The sequence below is a fragment of the Impatiens glandulifera genome, chromosome 7 (genome assembly GCF_907164915.1).
Source record: "Impatiens glandulifera chromosome 7, dImpGla2.1, whole genome shotgun sequence".
In the NCBI taxonomy this organism is placed as follows: Eukaryota; Viridiplantae; Streptophyta; class Magnoliopsida; order Ericales; family Balsaminaceae; genus Impatiens; species Impatiens glandulifera.
Window position 1 is genome coordinate 47,458,144 of NC_061868.1, and position 22,453 is coordinate 47,480,596.

Below are 22,453 nucleotides of genomic sequence, written 5' to 3' on the forward strand. Positions count from 1 at the left end.
AATAAAAATTACAATGACCTTTAAAATAATTTAGACAATAATTTGAAAAATATTATATTATAATCTAGATTATGATTCATAAAATATTTTTACAAATATCATGTCAGCCATTGTTTGGTTTTAAACAAGAGTTTATTCTTGTGACTTTTAATTTAATTTATAAAAAATAGTTAATTATAATTATGATTCATGTCATTAGTTAATTAAATAAGAAAATAACAATAACTGACCTAAAAAAAACTCCTTACTCAATATTCTCATCATTATTATTAATTTAATTTATTTTATTTGATACGTTTCAGATATATAAAATGAAAATAATTAATAAAATTTTCTAATAATTTCATAGAGTGAGAGCATTTTGCTAAGGAAGGGAATTGGCTAATATTGACTAATCTGGACCGGAATATCTAGACCGGCGTTTCAAACTAGTTTCCGATTCGAATGAAAGACTCATCTTAGTCTAGACTGCTTGAGAGAAAGGCTTCGATCGATCTCCAATGATTCAATTTCTGTAAAACGCTAAATTCGTCGTCGTTTCGTCGGTGAGTCTGTTCTTCCTTCTTCCACCAGTTATTACTTATTTAGATTTGTATATACCTCTGCATCTGCGGTTTATGCTTAACGGTTTGATGTATTCAACTCATGTATCGTATCCTTGTTTCACTTTTCTTTTCCATTATTATGTATATTGTTTTAGAGTGACGGAATCGGACTCTCCTTGTGTAGGTTGTGATTGAAAAACATCTAAGTTCAGAATTATGAATGTTCATGTTACGAAATCAATATTGGATTCTGAAAGTCTTGATTTTCTTTTATTGCAGAGTAATTTCAGTACTGGAGTTTAATCTACTTGTAAATGTATGATTTTTTTGTAAATTATGTATGTATTGACAGATGGTAATCATTTTTGAGTTAGACCTTACTAATATAACCATTTTGTTTTTGTTCAATAACTTAGTTGTGCAAGCATTTTCACAGTGGACTGCATATTAGATATGGAAGTAGAACCGATAATATGATTGATAGTTATGTCATTTGCTTGTATGTGGCCTATATAGCGATTAGCTAGTGCAATTTATCCTTTACTTACAAGATGCAGGTGTCAATTGTAAGCACTTGTAAATGTATCTTTTGTACCCCGGCTTAAAAAAAAGATGTACTTTTAGTGTAATTGTGATGTAAAACTCTTGAATCTCATAGGTTTTTCTTTACTTCATTATAAAGATGTATTTTATATTTTACGGCTTAATTTTTTTAAAGCTGACATAAGACATACAAGTAGTTCTTTGTTTTAAGTTGTGTTTCCCTTAACCTTTGAAATGATGTAGTTACTGTTTGTTTCTGTATCTTGTTTTAGGTTCAAGTGTGAATTGTCATCTTTGAAGCATTGCAAGCTGCTAGAGAATCACAATCATTAGAAAGATGGGTGTGAAACAAGCAATAAAAAGCATTGATGCATTTCCGCGTGCAGAAGATCATCTTTTGCAGAAAACCTCGTCAGGAGCACTTGGTACTGTTTTTGTGTATTTTAACTTATTTTGTTGATGCAGTTATACAAATTTATGTTTCTCTTGTGATTTGTTAAATTCTATAAGCCTATTGAGGTTGATAATGGTCATTTATTAATTTGCGCGTTTATATTCTGAATAAGATTTTCTAGTCAACTATGGTTGATGCATTCTCCAATGAGTCCTTCACAATTTCACATTTCTATAGAACAAGCAGTTGCAACTTATTTTTCTGTTATGGTATGCCTTCTAGTATGATGATCCTGGGTGTATCTTATGATCTGATAATCGCTAAATAGTAAGAAGTTAGATTTATAAAACTAATGAAGAAAATGGAAATAACTTATGTTTTTTTATTGAAAAGGGAAACATCAATGAAACTTACCCTTGGGAACCCATAGTCATACAGTATCTCACATAACCTAGACAATGGTTGTTAAGACAGTAACACAATTCGAAATCATTGAACAATGAGCATCATAACATCATTTGCAAACCCTTAAGCTTGTTTACACTTTCTGCTATCGATATGATCAAGAAAAAATCCTAACCTTCACCTACAAGACACTTAAAGCATACTCTAACCAAAATATTCTCTAATATGTTCCATAATTATACACCAAGGAAAACTGAGTAGCATGGTTAGGTTTATTCCTGGACTATTGCATTATGGAAAATATGTTATTGTTTAGGGAAAGGGACGATGGGACACTGCGTGTAAGAAGATGGCAAGAGAAGCTTATCGTACCTTGAATGTGGAATAGAAGGGACAATATTATTTTATTTTTATTTCTTGCTGTGCTTTTCCCTCCCCTTTGTAATGTTTGAACGCATCTTGCGTTTTTTTTTAATAAAAGGTTGACATTTTTCAAAAAAAAAATCAAACTATACATACTGATTAACACATGTTTTTATAACCATATGTTAGGATTGCAGCTATATATTGTTAAAGCAACTCCTTACCGAGCAAAAACGATGTTGGTTTATTGTGATTATTCTAATGTAGAATAGCTGTTAAGTTTGTTTGTTATTCCTTCTTTTGAGTGGTTTGATTCTTATGAGTTGTTTTTGTCAGCTGATAGCTGACTGATACTGTAACATCAGACATTGGATTAAGACCCTCTGATGATGAACAGTATGTGGAACACTTGAGCAAACTTTTTGTGTAGTCTGTACAGTACGGGGTTTTGTAGACTCTCCAGGTTCATTATCTGGGCCTGTCGACATTTGTGCTTTTGGAAAAAATATTTCTGTCGTGTTCACTGAAATAAGAGAACAATATATCTATGTTGACTGAGTTACCCGTCTTATTCATATTGTTTCAGATTCTTGATTATCTAAATTAACTATAGTTATTTATTGTGGACATAGTCTCAATCTTGGGCCTCGGAATAATGGCGACCTTATTTTTCCATGAGCTGGGATATTATCTCACCACAAATACAGTGCACCAGGTTTGTGAATTTCTTTCATGTCATATTTCCATAAATTACAATTATATAGCCAATATGCTTTTGGATATGAGATCTCTAATCTTAAGAATTAAAAAATGGCAGATGGCTGTTGATTTGAAACGTGGAGAGACTCTTCCAATCCATATTAACGTGACATTTCCCTCTTTACCTTGTGATGGTTGGTTGTTCAGCTATTTTATAATTGCTAGACTTATATATTGATACACATTCCAAGTCTTTAAAACATATTTTAAGCCCTCAAGTATTTGTTTTCTGCATGTGAAATTTTTGCAGACATTATGATTTGTTCATATTTTACTTGCAGTGCTAAGTGTTGATGCTATTGACATGTCTGGAAAGCATGAGGTTGATCTAAGTACAAATATATGGAAAGTAAGAATTGCTCTTACTTCTTTCTGTATACCTTTTTTTCTCTTGAGTTATCTATGCAGTTTAATATATCATATTATTGGCATTTTAAAAGAAGAGTATGGATTTGTACTGGTTATCCTCCTATGCATGAATCACTTACACTTGTTTTGATTTTTTTAATTGTTATTTTGATTACTGCATTATAATTTCTACTAGTATATTACTATCCCTTTATGGGATCGTAGTACTCGCTTCAAGTTGATATACAATAATGCATTAGTTACAAATATTACCTATTTCAGTTTGTATGCTTGTTTTTCTTGTCTGTTCAACATTTGAAACTTATCTTTGTGTGTTTTCTTCCTTGACAATATGTTCCATCTCATGAATTTCCTATCGTGCAGCTCCGCATGAGTCGTGATGGGCACATTTTAGATGCTGAATACTTGTCGGACCTTGTGGAGAAGGAACACTCTTCCCATACACATGGTAATGCTAACAAAGCCTAACATTTAACACACAATTCATCTTTTGATTGAGAAAAGGCTGATATATCTTTTATTTTAAACTCTAGTTGGACAGAGCAGTTTAGTCATCCTTTTATCTTAAGGCTCTGGATATTATTTAGGAGCAAGAAATTACTTATAATCTAGAAAACAAGATTTGATGAACTGAGGCAAATGTAGTTTTCTTTAGCCTAGCAGAAGTGTTCACAAAAACAAGCTTGTTCTACTTAATAGAGTGACTTAAAACACATTTACAGCTGTTTCCTTTTGATATATCAAACTGAAAATCTGTTGAATCTGAAGGAATTCCTCTTAGTTTACTGTTAAGCTACTCGTCTCATTTTTATCAGAAAAACTCTCACATTATCTTCTCAGGAGAGGATGGTAAAGATCACAAGGATGATTCAGAGCACAAAGATCAGCATACACATGGTTTTGATGAAGATGCTGATAAAATGATGAAGAAGGTGAAACAAGCTCTGGCTAATGGAGAAGGGTGTCGGGTATGGGTCTAATCCTTGTTTGAGGTGGAAATAAACTCATAAAGATGATAACATAAATTAGTGTAATGTGGCTTGCAGGTATATGGAGTTCTAGATGTCCAGAGAGTTGCGGGGAACTTCCATATTTCTGTTCATGGTTTAAACATTTTTGTTGCTCAAATGGTTAGTTTATCTTGAACGAATGTCCACATAACATGTTTCTAGATTAGGTGTTGTCCATTTAACATGTTTCTGTTATTATGAGAACTATACGTATACAATATAAAATCTAGGTTTGACAGTACCTTAGTAACTGCCGATAAGATGTGCCGATAAGATGAGAGATTAGAGGAATAGAGAATGAGAATAATTGCAGATCTGCAATTGATAGGAAGAAGAGATTGAATTAGAAGAAGAGATTAGACGATATGTAGAATGGGAATAGGAAGAGTTAATCAGGTTACCTGAAGAGTCAATTCATCAGTCGTTTCTATTCCAGTTCCGCAAGTATTTAAGGCAGAATCATTCACCCTTTACATGACTCTCTAACTGCCTTTGCCAGCTGGCAAGGCCAGCTGTTACTGCCCATTATAACTAATGCAGTTGCTCAACTGTTAGAAGACCTTTCATATGCTGTGTAACAGCTTATTCCAAACTAAAAACCTGCTGTGTGAATACAGCTTATTAACAACGAAATTACCGAAATTACCGAACTTGCCGACTTCGTTAACAATCCGTCGACTTATTAAGGGTTAGAAAACCTAACCCTAAAATCCTCTCGTAACAGTTTCATGTCAGGATATGTGTATTTTAATTATGTCTTGGACCTATATCATTTTCACTGAGCGTCAGACAAAGTAGTAGTAAGACTAGGAGAGAAGTGATGAACATAAATAGCTGGGAATAAATTGCATGAGTATGCTAGTCGATGTGTCACAAAAATCATTCTTTTGGTGTGTGATCTGTAACAGCTGGAATTACCCAAAATTCATTTTGTTAATGTTAGTTCAGTAACTATTTAGAATATAAGTTAATTCATATTGACGTCAAAATCTTCCGTGAGGCATAATACAAGATCTAGGGTATAGTCAGTTGGAATTCATATTGATCTTATTTACTAGAATATGTTGTCTTCAGTCTTCACCCATTCCCTTTCTTTATCAATTATGATATCATGTTTCCAGACTTTTGAGATTCTTTGCTTGTTATGTTTTTTTTTTCCGATTCTTAGCAATTTGTGATTCTTAGCAATTTGTACTTAAATCTTTCTGGTTCCATTTTAGTTAAGATACGATAATTGATGGTTTTTAGAAGCATTCTGACAGATATTCGGAGGGGCTATCAACGTGAATGTGAGTCACGTTGTTCATGATTTGTCATTTGGGCCAAAATATCCAGGAATTCACAACCCACTAGATGGGACAGAACGGATACTACACGGAGCAAGTGGCACATTCAAATACTATATAAAGGTCAATTATTTTGTTAATTAATAATATGTTCAACAAATATTCTAGGACAAGAATTATATTGAAACTGGTCAAATAAAAAGTGTACATATATAAACAAATGTGGTTAATTTCTGCAGATTGTTCCAACTGAGTACAGATACCTATCAAAGGAAGTTGTACCAACTAATCAATTTTCTGTCACGGAATATTTCTCTCCCATGAACGAGCATGACAGGACTTGGCCAGGTATCTTCAATCGTCAAGCTTACAGTTTCTGGCTCGAAATTCACACGATTCTTCAATCTTCTGTATATGTTACTTACTATGTTCGTTATTATTACTCTGGTTGTGTACATACAGCTGTCTACTTCTTGTATGATCTTCCCCAATTACTGTTACGATCAAAGAGGAACGTCGTAGTTTCCTCCATTTCATTACTCGGTTATGTGCTGTCTTGGGCGGAACATTTGCCTTGACAGGTTTGAGAACATCTTTTCACTTCCATTAGCATAACATTTCACCGTTATAAATGAATCAACTTATGGACCTCACATTCTCTCAACTTTTTTCTGTTTCGCAGGATTGCTAGATCGATGGATGTTTAGATTCTTGGAGGCAATCATGAAACCAAACCACAAAACTGGTATGAAGTGAACATTAGCATTAGACATTTTGATAGATTTTTCTTCCTTCTTCACATTGTTTGAGATTTGAGATGATGTTTTGGATTAAAAAAAAATATTTATAGAATGTACTTTAATGATCTTTAATGTTATATGTCACTGCACCGAATGATCACCTTGATATATATAATTATTAAATCTAATAGAGTATTCAATTAGAGAGAACCAAACAATACCACTCAAAACCTAAAAACGAAATAAGTGTTTATATGGGCATAAAATCAATATTAAGTATACTTGAAAAGATAGTTTAATTCCATCCATCAGAGGACCTACCTTAGGGTCCCAGAATAATTTTTAAAAAATTCAAAATTCTCTTTTTCATTCATAATTTTTCCCTATAGATATCATTAAAAAGTTCATCTTAACTATAGTTTTAAATAATTAAATTTTTCTTTCAAAAAATAATTAAACAAAATATGAATACAAATATTATTTATCTATAAATATTTAGATAAAATTAATAATATTCAATTTAATTAATTTTAAAATTGGTTTAGTTAGTAAAAATTAAGAATTTAAACTTAATGTTAATCTATATTTTATTCTTTCGGCACATACACGTAACTCCTCAATTGGACCCTCATCTGCGACTCACACTTTTTCATATGCCTCTTTTATTCTCTCGATAAATTACTCACCCAAAACTAATCGACCTCAATTGATGACATACCACTTATCTCTCGTCAAACTTAATCATAACCCCCAATGACCATCATATTGTGACTCACACTTTTTTATATATATCTTTATTCTCTCGGCAAAGCACTCACTAACCCTAATATTGTGACTCACATTTTTTTCCATACATCTCTATATTCTCTCGACAAATCAACTTCACCGATCTTAGTCAATATCTCTTTACTTCTCACTTCAACAAATCAACAATCAATTCTCAATTGACCACACCTCTTTATCCATCATTCAAAATTAACCACTAACCCAATTGGACCCTCAATCTTGGACTTCACACTTTTTCATATGTCTCGTTCATCTCTCGGTACCGACAAACCACCCACCACCTGACCATCTATTCTCGTGACCTCACCATTTTAATACTCGTAAAATCAACCACTAATTTCGATCTCCACCCCACTCGACAAATCAACCACACCCGATCTCAATCTCGTGACCTTCATACTTTTTAAATGTTCACCAAACACTAACACTAATTTCGACCTTATACTTTCAGATGACTCGGTTTGCATTTGTTTTGGGAAGATAACATAATTAAGAAGAAAAAATTAATTATTATGTATTTAACCCATTATTAAACATACTTTATTATATTATACTATAATTACTATATATATATATATATATTATAATGTTATTATATATATAATTATATATAAGACAATATATTTTATTTGATTAGTAAGAGAAAAATATATAAGATAGAATATATTTATATAAAATATATATAATACTTATTATATATATTATTTAGGCGCCCTTTAAATCCTTAAATTATTTCAATTTTAGAATCATTATCTATGACCCGTCAACTTTTTAGTTAAACATAACGGGTTTAAGCTTAAATATTATTTTTTATATATTATCTTTAATTATTATTTTTTATATTTATATATATAATTATTAAATCTTTTGTATAATATATAAATAAAATAAATATTTATTATTATTTTTATATACATATCTATATCTATATAAAATAAATTTTAAAATAATTATATAATATATATACATATATAATTTATATATTATCTTTAATCATTAATTTATATATAATATTTATATAATATATATTTTAAAAAATAATTTGAGGGTTAAAATAATTGAGTAGTTGGGATGTCACCATTATTTTAAACCTCAAATTATTTTTTAAATATATAATATAAATTTTTATATATATATATATATATATATATATATATATAAATTAATGATTAAAAATAATATATAAAAATTATTTTTAAACTTTGTTTTATAAATAAATATATATATAAGTATAATATTATATATATATATATATATAAGAGATTTAATAATTATATAAATATAAAAATTAACCATAAAAAAGATATATATATATATATATAATATTATATATATAAGCGATTTAATAATTATATATAAATATAAGAAATAAGATTAAAGATAATATATTAAAAATATATTTTAAGTTTAAACCGTTATATTTAACCAAAAATTTGACGGAAGTGTAATCGATGACATTTTTAAAAATTGAAGTGACGATTTGTTTTAAATATTTATTTGAAAACTAAAAATAAGTGATCATAATAATTAGAGGGTCACCGAGATAATTTGTCCTATAATATATATATTATTTCATCCTATATTTATATTTATAATATTACATATTATTTTATTTATATATATTACAATTTTAAGCATCATATCATATTATAGAAAAGGAATCGAATTAGCAAGCAAATATCTATATATATTCGGTAACATTCATTAAGACATAAATTAGAAGAATATATAGGTGTAAAAGTAAAAAATTTGTTTGATCCGAAGAATATGGATCGATTAAGCGAATTGCCGGAAAGTCTGATCGTGAACATCCTCTCTCGACTCCCAACCAATGAAGCTGCAAAAACAAGGTTCTATCCAAACAAAACAATGTGACTAAACTACTACTGGACTCACACATGTAACAATATCGAATTGACCATTAATCCCAATTACGACAACCTGGCCCATCACAATCAATCATTCGAAACCTTGAAGAGATTCGTGACAAACTCCTCCTCATCCCCATGACTTTGAAGGAAAACCATCAAACACAATTAACAAGCTAACTTTCAACAATATGTTTTTGAGAATATTGATTTTTAATCATTTTTTTCTTGTTCAAATTATAGTTTAAGAAGATGATAGTCCACTTGGACAACTTGAATCATTTTCGAGTATAGAGAATCTTGAACTTCATATGCACCCTACTAACTCTATTTCCGTCGGATTGTATTATCTCCAATAATTACCTCGGATAACTAAATTGGTAGTGAATTTGGTGAGTGATTAATTTTTTTTTTTTTGTAATGGAATTATGTTGTTATTTGTCTAACTTGTATTTATGATTTTCAGAACAAGTGTTTTGAAGAAAAACTACTCTAGAGATGGTAAATGTAGAATCAACCCAATATTGGCTCATCTAAAAGAGGTGCAGTTGTGCAGATTTACTGGTTACAAATAAAGAGATGAATTTGACGAAAATAATAGCGGAAAAATGCAACTTCTATTACTAAATTGATTATTAAATTTGAGATTGAATACGACAGAAGGAGAAAGAAATGTATCCAAAGGAAGATTCACGAGTTTACCTTGGAATTTAAGGGTGAATCCAAATTATTTTCATGGAGATTTAATAGCTAGCTTACTAATATTATATGATTTTTGTGTTGATTAAACATTTTTTTTAATCGTTTTTCGTTATACATGTTCATTTTGTTTTAACATAGTTTATTCTCTTCTTACCTATAATAAACTTATTTTGTTTTACTTGATTTTTATTTTTGATGTCATATATATACTTTTTGTCTATCATAATTTCCATTAAAATAATTTCCATTAAAAGTACAATTTTTTCATTCTAAATAACTAAGATACACATTTTTATGTTTAAAAACATAATAATTTTATTTTAAAATCTAATTTGTTTATTAAATGGTTGTCTAAGACTTGCCCAAGATAAATAAATATATATATATATATATATATATATATATATATATTTTATTTTACCAATTAATTAATAATATTAAGTTTAATTCCCTCTAATTCCAACCGATACTCTTTTGGGCCTTATTTGAGGAAGTGGTTATTGACTTTTCTTTCTTTTTATTTTATCCTAAATCTAATATAGACTACTTCAATCATCTAATTAATATCTTTATATATTAAAATATTAAAAAAATAATATAAATTAATTATTAAATAAAAATTAGAGAGAGAAAGGATGATTTTGTAAAAAATTAAAAAAAAAACTTTTAAAAATAAATTTTCATTTATTTAAAAAATAAAATCATTCATGATTTTGATTTAAATGAATATCCACCTAACAAACACAATATTAGCAAGAAAATACATTTTTTAATTAATTAATAATAACTTGGAGTAGTTATAAAAAAAAATGGAGAAAAATTGGCACGATTTTAGATAATAGTTAACTAAATTTCCTATATTTACGAGGTTTAATATTAATTTTTTTAAGTGCTATCTAAATTTTTTTTAAATTTTTTCTATATCTTACCATTTCAAGTCGCTTTAAAATAACAAAATACTATTTTATTTTTATTAAATTTAAAATTTAAATATTATTAAAATATTGTAATAATTTATCTTAAACAAATTTTAAATAACCAAGTCTTTCTTTTTAATTAATAAAATTAATAAAAATCTTTAAAATACCAAAATTGATAATATATGCATTATAAAATAAAATCTTTAAAATAACAACTACCATATTTATTTGGGATTTAAGCAACTATATATATATATATATTCATTCAAACATAATATTTTCTTTCATATGAAGAACAATATGGATCGATTAAGCAAATTGCCAGAAGATATAATCATGAAGATCTTATCATTCCTCCCAACCAATGAAGTTGCAAAAACAAGTGTTCTATCGAAACAATGGACGAATTACTGGACAGAGATGCCCGACATTGAATTATCAAATCACAACAGCAGTACTCTCATGTGCAGAAATCCGATCACTTACAATCAATCATTAGAAACTTTGAAGAGATTAGTTGATAAACTCCTCATCCCCATTGAAGGAAAACCATCAACCACAATTAACAAGCTAAGTTTCGACTGTATAGAAGGAATCTGCCTTCCTCATTGTCATGGAAACTTACTCTTGATTGTCTTCTCCAATGGATAGATGGTTAGAAGCTGCATTATCAAGAGGATTAACCGAACTCCATATTAACTCTTATCCATTTTTATTTCCTCTCATGTCAAATGTTGTTTTTACAGCCAAGAATCTTCGGATTTTACATCTGGGTAAATTGTTTCAGTTGTTCGTGAATGCCATGCCTAAGTTTGATCTCCCTAATCTCACATTCCTTTCAATGGAAATCCTAAACCCTTATTCCAGTACCATTGAACAACTCTTCACCCCGGAGAACTTTCCTGCCTTGCAAATCTTGCACTTAAAGATCGTCTTTTTGAATTGTGGCAAACTTATTTACAGTTTAATGGTTACTTCTCCTACTCTTATGAACTTAAACTTGTGGTGCAAAAGTATAATGCACATCATCATAGGGTTGTTCTTGATACACCTGTTTTGCGAAAACTTACCCTTTTGGTTGATTCTGATCACTTGTGTCTACATGCCAAACCTATGCCTGAGTTGAACATGGTATCAACAAACACATGTTTTTCTTACCAAATCCCTGTAAGTCATGAATTTTCTGTTTTTCTTTTGTTTTTTTTTTACTGTTTTTAATCAGTTTTTATTGTTGAATTTGTAGTTTAAGAGGGATCGTCCACTTGGACCACTTCACTTATTTTCGAGTACAGAGAATCTTGTACTTAATATACACCCAACTAGGTGTATTGCCACGGGATTGTATTATCTCAAATATTTACCTCGGTTAACTAAATTAGTAGTGAATTTTGGTAAGTAATTTTTATATATATTCAATTTTCCTTATGAACTATTGTTTTTTATTTGTTTAACTTGTGTTTATGGTTTATGATTTTCAGAATGAGTATTTGAATAAAAATCTTAATATAGACCGTAGATGTAAAATCAAAACTTTCTTACCGAATCTAAAAGAGGTGGAATTGTGCAAATTTTCTGGGTCGGTCAAAGAGATGGATTTGATGGACGATAATAGCGGACATATGCAACATCTATTACTAAATTGATTATTAATTTGAAGTTGAATTCGACAAAAGGGAAAAGAAATGTATTCAAAGAAGATTCGACAGTTACCATGGAATTTAAGGATGAATCCGGGAGTTATTTTCGCGCAACTATAATAGCTAGCATGCTAATATATGACTTAACATGTGCTCGATTAACAATTTTTTTTCAACCTTTTTTTGCTAGTTAAATTTTTTCTTGTGTTAGTATATGCATGGTCATTTTGTTTAAACATGATTCATTCTCTTCTTACATCTAATAAACTTTTATTTTATTTTTACTTGTTATATATATAATAAAAGTAATGATAGTGAAAAATTTTGTGTAAGGAATATATTGTGAGTAAACTTGAAATATAATGGAGAAAATTTTAATTTTTTAAGTCCACTCAGGTGTCAGATTCCAACCCGGTTAACCGCGACACCAAATTCATGCTCATATACTATTTCTACTTGTTGACAACAAAATTGTACTAATTTTTTCAATTAATCATCTTAATTAAATTATATGATAAAACTTTATCTCTTTTAAATTGAATATAAACAAATCAAATAAATTTATTAATATTTTTTATTCTAAACTTTTTATCTTTTATTATAAGATGTTAGCGTGAATTCATAATGAATCGTAATATTGTATCTTTTAAAAACTACTCTACACTTGAGTTACCTAATTAAATTATTTTTTAATCTAAACTTACATTCACATGTCATACAATTGAATTATTTGAACATAAATGATTTCCAACTATGAAACTAGGGATTAAAGTTGTGGGGATTTGTGAATGAGGTCCTTTTTTTGTCATTTTTTAAAATTAAAAAAGCAGATAAAGAATTAAATTGAAGAAACATATAATAAAAAAAATTAAGCCATGTTACATTTAATCATTATAATGTATAAACAAAAATAAAAACTTTTTCCTTAATTGATCCGTAGTCTCTGTTGATATGTGAGCTGGATATAATTATTTGTATTGTTCGTTAATAATTAAGATTAGGATCAAGATAATTTGTAGCAATAATAAATTAATAAAATTGAGAGTTTTGTAATAAATAAATAAATAAATAAATAAACATTTTAATATCTTTTTCAATAAATAAACACGGAACTCTCTGAGTACTCTCCACGCCGCTACAAAGAAGAGGTCACCGTTGAACTCCAAATTCTAAATCACACTTTGAAGAAGCGGTTGGTTGATTTGATTTGATTTGATTTTCCGATAATGGAATCCAAGTTCCTCTGCTCAAGTTCGTCGTTCTCCTTCTCTTGGCGACTCCTTTAATTGCTTCTGCTGTTCTTGATGATACTGATATCAGATACTGCAGTAAGTTCATTTTCCGTCTTTGTTTCCTTGAAAATAGATCTCATGATGAAGTTACGGAAAGATGAATGTCGAATTTAATTGATTCACTAGATTTTCTATAATTTCGTGTGTTCCGATGATGATGAGATGAATCGCTTGGTAGAGTTGATACTTAACTAGTTGATTACTTTGCATGATGCGATTGACGATTCTTTCATAGATTTACATAATTGAGATTTTTACTGTGTTATTTGTTCATAACTCAGCTAAGAAGGCATATCCAGTTAAGGTTGATGATGTGATTATAACTCCTTATCCAGTAAAGACAGGGGCATCCTACTACTTTCACAATCAAGGCTTCTACTGGTAAGTTCTTACTTAAATCAAGGCTTCATCCATGCATAGTCTATTTTATTAACTGTTCTGATTATGACCTAATTTTCTTGTCATTTTTGGTTTCTTCTGGTATTGTATGATTAATCAAACTTTGTACTCTTATAATGTCAGAATCAGATCTATTCTATGACAGTAATCTCAACATTACGTTCATCTAATAATTGATTACAGATGAAGGCCTAATTGGTGGCAACTTGATTCTTGAAGTTACTTATTTTGGAGTGAAAGTCCACTCAGAAACTGATGACATTTGCGATAAAACATCTTGCCCTATTCCAGCGGGAAAATTCGATCTATCTCACACACAAACGCTGCCTATAGTCACACCACCTGTAACATCTCTTTCATTATTTGAGTGTTTAATTGTTCAATGCATTTTGACATGCTTTTATGCAAGTCCTGGATTTTAATTGATTGAAGTAATGGTGTTTTGTTCAGGGTAAATACACTCTTACAATGAGGTTATCAGACCACAAAGGTTCTCAGCTGACTTGCATTAAGTTCACCTTCATCATTGGATTTGGTTCACCTGCTGTAACCGACATTTGAGGAGAAACTCGAAACTCTCCCCCGAATCCAGTTTGGTGGGGATTTATGCATATGTAAGTAATAAGAGACCATTTCTTGTGTTTTTTTTTTTTTTTATAATCTATTTCCCTGTTAAAATTGTAAACCACCCTTTAGTTTGTAATCAGTGTCCACGACTAATTTTAAGCTTTTATCGGAATAAGTAAATGTGTTTGTTTATGTCATTACTATGTATTCCATTTTCTATATGATATAAAAGATGTGGTTTGTACTACAAACCCACCTTGTAGACCAAAAGTCTCGTATTCGATTTTCAAAAATTGGTCATGACTGAGGTCACCCAGGGCCACAAAACAAAGTGGTCAATTGGATATATCAAAGTTTTATTTTTCATATTTGTAGTGTAAGACCAAGTTCAAATATATAGTGTTTCCAAATAGGATCCATCTTTCTAGTAAGAACTGGTTGATTTGTTATACTATCTAGAAAAGTCTATATTTGATCTTGAAAATAATTTCTATAGATCATGATTTAAAAATGAATGTGCATAATGAATAAACCAACAAATTTAGAAAAATCTTATATTTTGACTATTTTGAGTGAGATCAAAATTGTGACAAAATAAGAGTTTCTTGCTCAATAGTTTAGTTTATTTCAAGTAGCAACCCATGATCTAGCTAGTTGTTTATTAAGGCCTCTTTCTTTCATAAGATCCCTCGTCTTGGATACTTCCTCCCATCTATTATTATTGGCGAAATTGTTCGACAAAATCACACAAGGTTGTTCAAGTTCCACAAGTTTCTCCGAAACCCATTTCGCCATCTCAACATCTTTGTGAACCAAAGAAGAAGACAAACACGAACGCAATATGATGCCAAGACCCAACAAAGAATTTCGCTCCACAAAATCCTTCATCTCCCTAAACCTTCCGGCTCGACCAAAGAGATCCACCATACACATATAATGATCAACACACGGCTTGAACCCATAAACTTCTTCCATTAATCTAAAGTACTGACAACCTTCTTCCAACAGACCCGCATGACTACACCCAGTCAAAACCCCAAGAAAACTCACCTCGTTTGGCTTAATTCCCCGACAAAGCATCTCCTCGAAAAGTCCAACCGCCTTCCTCCCATCTCCATGAGAAGCACAACTAGACAACATTGAAGTCCATAGCACAAGATTCCGACTATTCTCGAGCTCAAAAACCGACCAAGAAACATCCAACTGTCCATTTTTGGCGTACATATCAATCATCGACGAACGCAAGAACAAATCCATCATATGCCCGTTTTTCACAATATCTGAATGAATCTGTAAACCAAAATCCAATAGCCCCGCGTTTGCACAAGCAGAGACTACGCTCGCGAGAGTGAACTCATTTATCTCGACCCGTTCTCTAAACATGTTAATAAAAAGTTTTAAACCTTCTCCCAACAAACCATTCTGAAGATACCCTATAACCATTGAACCGCACAAGTTTCCGTTAGTAGCTAAAGAAGCCTTATCCATCTTCCCGCATTTGGAGTACATGTCGACAAGAGAATTCCTTAAAAACCCGTCGAAATATGTTCCGATTCTCAGCATTCTAGCATGAATTTGAAGACCTAATTGAAGAATAGACATTGATGAAGCCAAAAGTAAAGCAATTGAGAATGTCATAGTATTGAAACTCGATCCAACTTGTACCATTTGATAGAGAAGATCTAATGATGTTTTCCCAAACCCATTTTGTAGATGCCCACTAATAACTGTATTCCAAGTTGCAGTATCTTTAACATTCAATCTTCTAAACAAATCCATAGATTTTTCCATGTCTCCAGATTGAAGATATACACCAATCATTATGTTCCATGAAACTGTATCTTTAACAGACATTGAATCAAACACCTTCTCCGCATATTCAAATGCAGAACATTTGACATAGAAAGCAAGGAGAGAGTTCTCCAAGACAGTATCGAAAGCGACATCGAAACGTAGAATCCGGGCATGAATTGTCTTGCCAATGGGAAGTGGATTGGACATAGAACAACAAGATTTTAAGATGGTTGCAAATGTCAAGTTATTAGGATGAGATCCTTGAGCTTGCATGTTGGTGAAGAAATCCATTGCTTTTGTTGAAGAGCCATTAGCAGTAAAGCTGAAATCATGATGGTCCAAGTTTGTACATCTCTTGAGGCGTTTCATCAAACAGTTTCTGTGCATGATACACATTAGAGGTTGTGTATAGAGAAAGAACATGGTGCACACCTCGTAGATGTAGAAAAGAAGCGTTCTTGAGAAACTTGGCATGGATTGTCTCGGCATAATAAAACTCTTTCCTCTTCTTCCTCAAATCAAAATGGGATTTCTTATGATCATCTGTAAAGAAGGATGAAAACCTTTGAGGGCTTACATTTGTGAAGGTGTTCTTCTTAACGAGAGGAGGACGTAGAGATGGAATGTCAAAAGGTTTCCAGCTTCTTCGCATCAGAGCAAAAGGCGACTATCATATACTTCAATTACGTACCATTTATTTATTTAGCAAGATTTGTAGCCTATGTTCATACGAATGTATTCATCCCATTTATTTTAAAAAAAAAAGAAATTATTAGATTGGTTAGATTATTTAAATTTAAATTTATATAAAATTTAAATTAATGTGTTTTGATTTTCGAGTTCACTCGTTTTAGTTTGAAATTGTATTTGTTGAACAATAATTTTTTTTTTTATAATTTATAAAGTTAAAAGGTAAATCGATATTAATTAATATTTTAAAATGATATATATATATTTTTTTTAATTTAAAAGTTAATATTATTTAAATTATATTTTTTTAATTTACCAAATATGTTAGGTCAACAAATATCATAATATATATTTAAATTTATTATTATATATTTTTTCTAAATAGAAAAGGTTTAAATTATAATCCTATATCAATTCTTTAGAATTAGAATTTCACTCCTTCAAACATACTTTAAAATGCAACAAAATTCTAAAACACTTTTAATTGCATTTATTTTTAATAAAAAAAAATTGTAATAAGTTAAAATTAAACTTTTATCATGTCATAATTCAAACCCACTTGGTAAGATTAGACAATAGTTTGAGTAAGCAATTGAAATGCCTATTTTCATAATTGTTCTGAACGCGACGTAACATCATCTTTAACTAATCTTCATAGGTGCGACATCTAAATATTGATATATGCTTACTAAAAGAAAGACTTGCTTTCGCATCAAGAGATTTGTAAACTTTTTACAATTTTCTATACGTATACACTCATATTATATATGCTTAGCATTTTCTTTGACAAATACAATTAGGGTACTACAGCCCCTGAATATAGAACAAAGTCTAATGTAATTGTTGCTTAATCCATTTGTCATAATCCTGTAGAAGTTGTCGAAGTAGTAAAGGCACAAGCCTATCAAGTAGAGCTTGCATCATTCTGCACCATCATCAAGTCAATTCATTCTAATTTTATTGCCTTAACAACAAACAAGCACCAGTAGCAGTTTCTCAAGTAACACATAAAAATAATTGCAATCTTCTAATAGCTTGAGCCCTAAATATTATACAATATTCTATTTATTGTTTGATTGATTGAAGAGACATAAACTCTACAAGTGTGTTATAAGAATGTATTATATAAAACACTTTTTTTATTTGATTGGTGTATTATCTTTTAATTATAGTAGTAGTAATAATAGTCAATGGTATAATTAGAAATTGGGAGGTATCTTGTATTATTATGTACAAGTTCATATACATGAGATATAAATTGAGATAAATAGATGAAATTGATTTTTTTTGCTAAAGTTTTATAATAAACCTTGTAAAACAAGTAAGAAGTAAATATTCAGCTTTAAGTCAAAATTACTCACAAATTGCCAGGTCCCTCAACAGCTGAAACTGGAAGCATGGTAAATGGCAGTGTATGGATCTGCAGGCCATTAGCAAAGGCTAAACAACAAACTAAACCACAGAAAATAACACAAATACAGTGTTTTCTAATGTTTAAATAAATCACAAAATTTCTAGCCAAAAGATATTGGTTTATGAATGAAGACCATGCAAAGTGTTAAGATTCTTGCTAAGAAAGAATCTTTTATTTGCATAAACAATCAGAAGTGTGTTAAGGAGATCATCTAAGAAACCAATTTGGCAACAATAAGTTGCATCAGTAAAACATGAAAACAACAATATTTAAACCTTTATTATAGAACATATACCTCAAGAGAAAGATTCAGCTTCACATCGACATCCAGAAATTCTCCAGAATCATTTGTATCCCATGTTATGTGATTTATTAAAGAAGCTGCAGTTCAAAGTAGTCAAACAAACAAATGGATAGGGTGGTTGTGGTGGGATGATTCTTCATTATCAATGAGTACAAACATTTTTTATAGAATAAAAAAGGGTGATTATATGAGCTTCGATTAGGTCACCTATTTATGGCCCAATAATTTTCATATGAAAACTGCAATTTTGCGCTCTTTCTTAGTACATAAAAATAACATGTCTACGGCCAGGTATTAATTTTCATTTATCTCTCATTGTTTTAAAGGGTGGGGAACCTCTGGTTGGGAGGTGTTTAACATCGTTGATGAAATCATCAAGAATTTTTTTTTTATGTTGGTTTCAGCCTACTTTATGTTTGTTTTTGGTTTTTTTTATGATTTTTGTTTATGTTATTTCACAGACACATTTTGATTTTTTTTTTTTATGTTTTCTTTAGGCATGAGAATAGCCTATTTTTTGTCCTCTTTCTAAGGCATGTGTAGTCTCTTTGTGCATACTTTAAGAAAAACAAGGAATATAGGAGTTTCTTGATGGAGTTACTTTCCTCTTTCAAACACGGTGAGAGAAAAAGCTGAATCTACAACTTTACTAACCACAAACCAACAATCGCTGACTATTATAAATTATAAATAGAGTTTTAGCCCATTTGACCACATACCTGAAAATCTTTCATTTTGGCGTTCCATAGTTTTTGATCCCTCAAACTGCAATAATCTTCAGTATATAAGTATAATGATATATGCCATATATCAAATTATGAATAACATTAAGTATATATTAAAATCCTAAGAGTTGTCTTACACTTCATGTTGTATTTTGTAGGAAGAAGATTTTCATGATATTACTGAATCTTTCTAGCTTCTTTACAAGGAGATCTCAATGTATAGATGATACAAGATAAAGTAATACATGAGAAATTATTTTGTGTATTAAAAAAAGGACAAGATAGCTCATAGGACAACAAATATTTGTAAAACAATAACAAAAGCTTTCAACTGGAAAAAAATGAAAAAACTTATTCAGAATTTAGAATATACCAAAGCCATAAGATAGAAAATGAATAATGACTCAAAGCAGCATCTATCAACATAAAACTATAATCTCACCTTGCATGATATCAACTCAACCATACAATCGCAATCGGTTGGAATTATTCGCAAGTCCACTACAGGGGCCACTTCAAAGTCCAGAAACCGAATTTTAGGAAGCTTACACCTGAGGATCCATTTTGGTTGGGTCCATATCTTTAGATAGAAAATATGTGGACATCAAAAGTTATGACTAACATAAAAACAGAATCAGATAGTAGATGGTATTTTGTACAATAGCCATAGCTTTTCAAGCATTCATAATTAAGCTTATATCTGATGTAAGCTTACATGATTCTGCATCAATAGAAAAATACAACAATATGGAACTCTTCTATCCGCAAAAGTAGAATGTACAAAATTTAATTAGGAGGAGCATTCAACCTTGGGTCATTTTTCTTAGTGCCATTCATAAGTTTCAGTTAAAATCCCTTACAAATGAAATCTGCACGAGCCTTTGCCTTATTGTCTAAGAATTTCAATTCAATATGCCCCAGAAGTCGACTTATAGAGATTTGCACTTGTATAATATTTGTGAAGTTCGACAAAACGGTTCCTCCCTTGGAAATACAAAGTATCAGTGATACCCACAGTTCAGAATTTCTTAACATGCATATGAACTATGAAGTAGTCCAGATTTACACAAATATTTGGAACGAAATCATCCAGAATTAGAAACAACTTAATTGAGATGATGAAAGGAGAAGATTAACCTGAAAGTATTAGAATTAAGAGGCTGGTAACTTTGTAAAGCGTCTTTATTCAAGATAGATTCAATTCCCGATGAATGGTTCAAGAAGTCTCTAATATGATATACTTTATTGTTCCCAAGTATATCAGTGTAATTTGGAAGACTTAACCTATCCCTCTTTTTTTGCAGCTAATTTAGCTCTTTTGAAACCAGATTGAGATGGATATGCTTCATTCACAACAGTGAGACAATTTCTTCTCCTGAAACAAACTTTAAAAGAAGTTGTATCATAGCAGATAAAGCAACAGCCTCTATCTATCATAGAAGGAAGACGATAATATGGAAAAAAGAAATACTAAAAACTCTTCCTTTCTTTTAGTTTTCAAATAATATTTCAAATAGAGACAATAATAGATCAGCATCCAGGAAATTCAATAGCCTTATTAGGTTGGAAGTTAAAATTGAAGGAATATGAAATTAAGCAACTGCATCATAAACATATAATATGGCTTCTTTATTATTGTTTACTCCATTTGACCTATTATACATCACTATTTATTACTCCTTTTAGCTTTTAAGTCAATCAATTAATTAAAGGAGTATCAAATGAGCTAATAGACTGCGATAATGATTTTTATCTCAAATTAAACATAGTGTTATACTATTATTATACCTTCTGGAGGGCAGAATAACAATAGAGGAGATCCATATTTTAGCATAACCTCCATTGTATATGAAGCTAATGTTGTGCAATTCTGCGAAGATTATATCAATCAATCAATCAAAAAGGGGAAATTAAACAACAAAATGAAGTAGCAGAGTTACTTGTATGGCATTGCTTGTAGAAGAGCTTACATCTCATAAATAGTGTCTGCTAATGGTAAGGAATCAATCTGTAGTATGTATGTATGTATTCATAACATCTCATTCCTCAACATGAATTTGGCGAGCGTCGGATTCTTCGGACCAGAAAATGCAATTATTACTAAAAACTTCATCGCAGAGAATTATGGGTTAGGATCCTAACATGTCAGTCGAGTGGTTCTCCTTTTTACCAGAAAATAATGATAAATGTATACCCTCAAGTTCTCTGTGTTCTTCAAATATATCTCTACTACTTTTCTTTTCGGATTATTCCCTCCCAACTTCTCAATATTTAAATTTGTCATTTTTTCTCTTTTCAATTTTTCAATTTAAATCGTTTGTTTGTATCTTTTAAGGCACAATTATTCTTGTTTTCCAACTTAATAATTTTGTATCGAATGAGTACTATTATAATTTTAGAAATTTAAAGTGTATTTTACAAATGATTAAACGAATGTCTTCCTACTTTTACTTTAACATAATAGTTTATTTTTTTTAATTAATTTTTTTTTCAACCCGTATTCGACGATTTTGAACACTACACAATGTTACGTGGTTAGAAGTTATTTAAAAAATAAATAGAAAATCTATTTTTATTAAAAAAAAAATCAAATCTTTTATTAGATTACACATTTTGTAGTCATTAAAACTATTAACAAATTAGAATGCGAAAATCTCGAAAATAATACAATTTTAAAAATACTTTCAAAACGTTTCTAAATATCATTTTCTTTTAACTTGACAAATTAATTAGAAAAACATAAATGATACTTATAAGAAAACAACACAATTTGTCTATTTAAAACAATCCTAGAATAGTTCGATCTCAAATGTCACAATTCAAAGTTAATGCAACATTTAATAAAAACGAAAAGTTAAAACCTTATGAGTTAAATAAGATCTTTTATCGTTAAGAAAACATGAAAAAATCTATCAAATCATGGCTACAACACAAAAAATGG

The 22,453-nt window shown here is 30.0% G+C and overlaps 2 protein-coding genes and 1 pseudogene across 4 annotated transcripts; 1 reads left to right on the forward strand and 2 right to left on the reverse strand.

Moving 5' to 3' along the window:
* The first annotated feature begins 390 nt into the window (after positions 1-390).
* Positions 391-6,613, forward strand: LOC124910557 (annotated as a pseudogene).
* Positions 6,614-15,212: 8,599 nt separating this feature from the next.
* Positions 15,213-16,670, reverse strand: LOC124910084 (putative pentatricopeptide repeat-containing protein At3g23330). The gene has a single exon (XM_047450707.1). The coding sequence runs from the start codon at positions 16,668-16,670 to the stop codon at positions 15,213-15,215; it is 1,458 nt and encodes a 485-aa protein (XP_047306663.1).
* A 1,084-nt stretch (positions 16,671-17,754) lies between these two features.
* LOC124944685 lies at positions 17,755-21,639 on the reverse strand. 3 transcript variants are annotated; one of them, XM_047485011.1, is made up of 8 exons: positions 21,483-21,639; positions 21,301-21,382; positions 20,650-20,887; positions 19,955-20,063; positions 19,507-19,552; positions 18,779-18,864; positions 18,431-18,489; positions 17,755-17,994 (listed from the first exon to the last, which is right to left on the reverse strand). In XM_047485011.1, exons 4-8 carry the CDS (start codon positions 19,976-19,978, stop codon positions 17,901-17,903), a joined length of 309 nt encoding a protein of 102 aa, XP_047340967.1. In that variant the 5' UTR covers positions 19,979-20,063; positions 20,650-20,887; positions 21,301-21,382; positions 21,483-21,639; the 3' UTR covers positions 17,755-17,900. The 3 variants fall into 3 exon arrangements, with proteins under 3 accessions (XP_047340967.1, XP_047340965.1, XP_047340966.1); XM_047485009.1 differs by having other exon boundaries at positions 20,650-20,897; XM_047485010.1 differs by having other exon boundaries at positions 19,955-20,092; positions 20,650-20,897.
* Between the last annotated feature and the right edge of the window lie 814 nt (positions 21,640-22,453).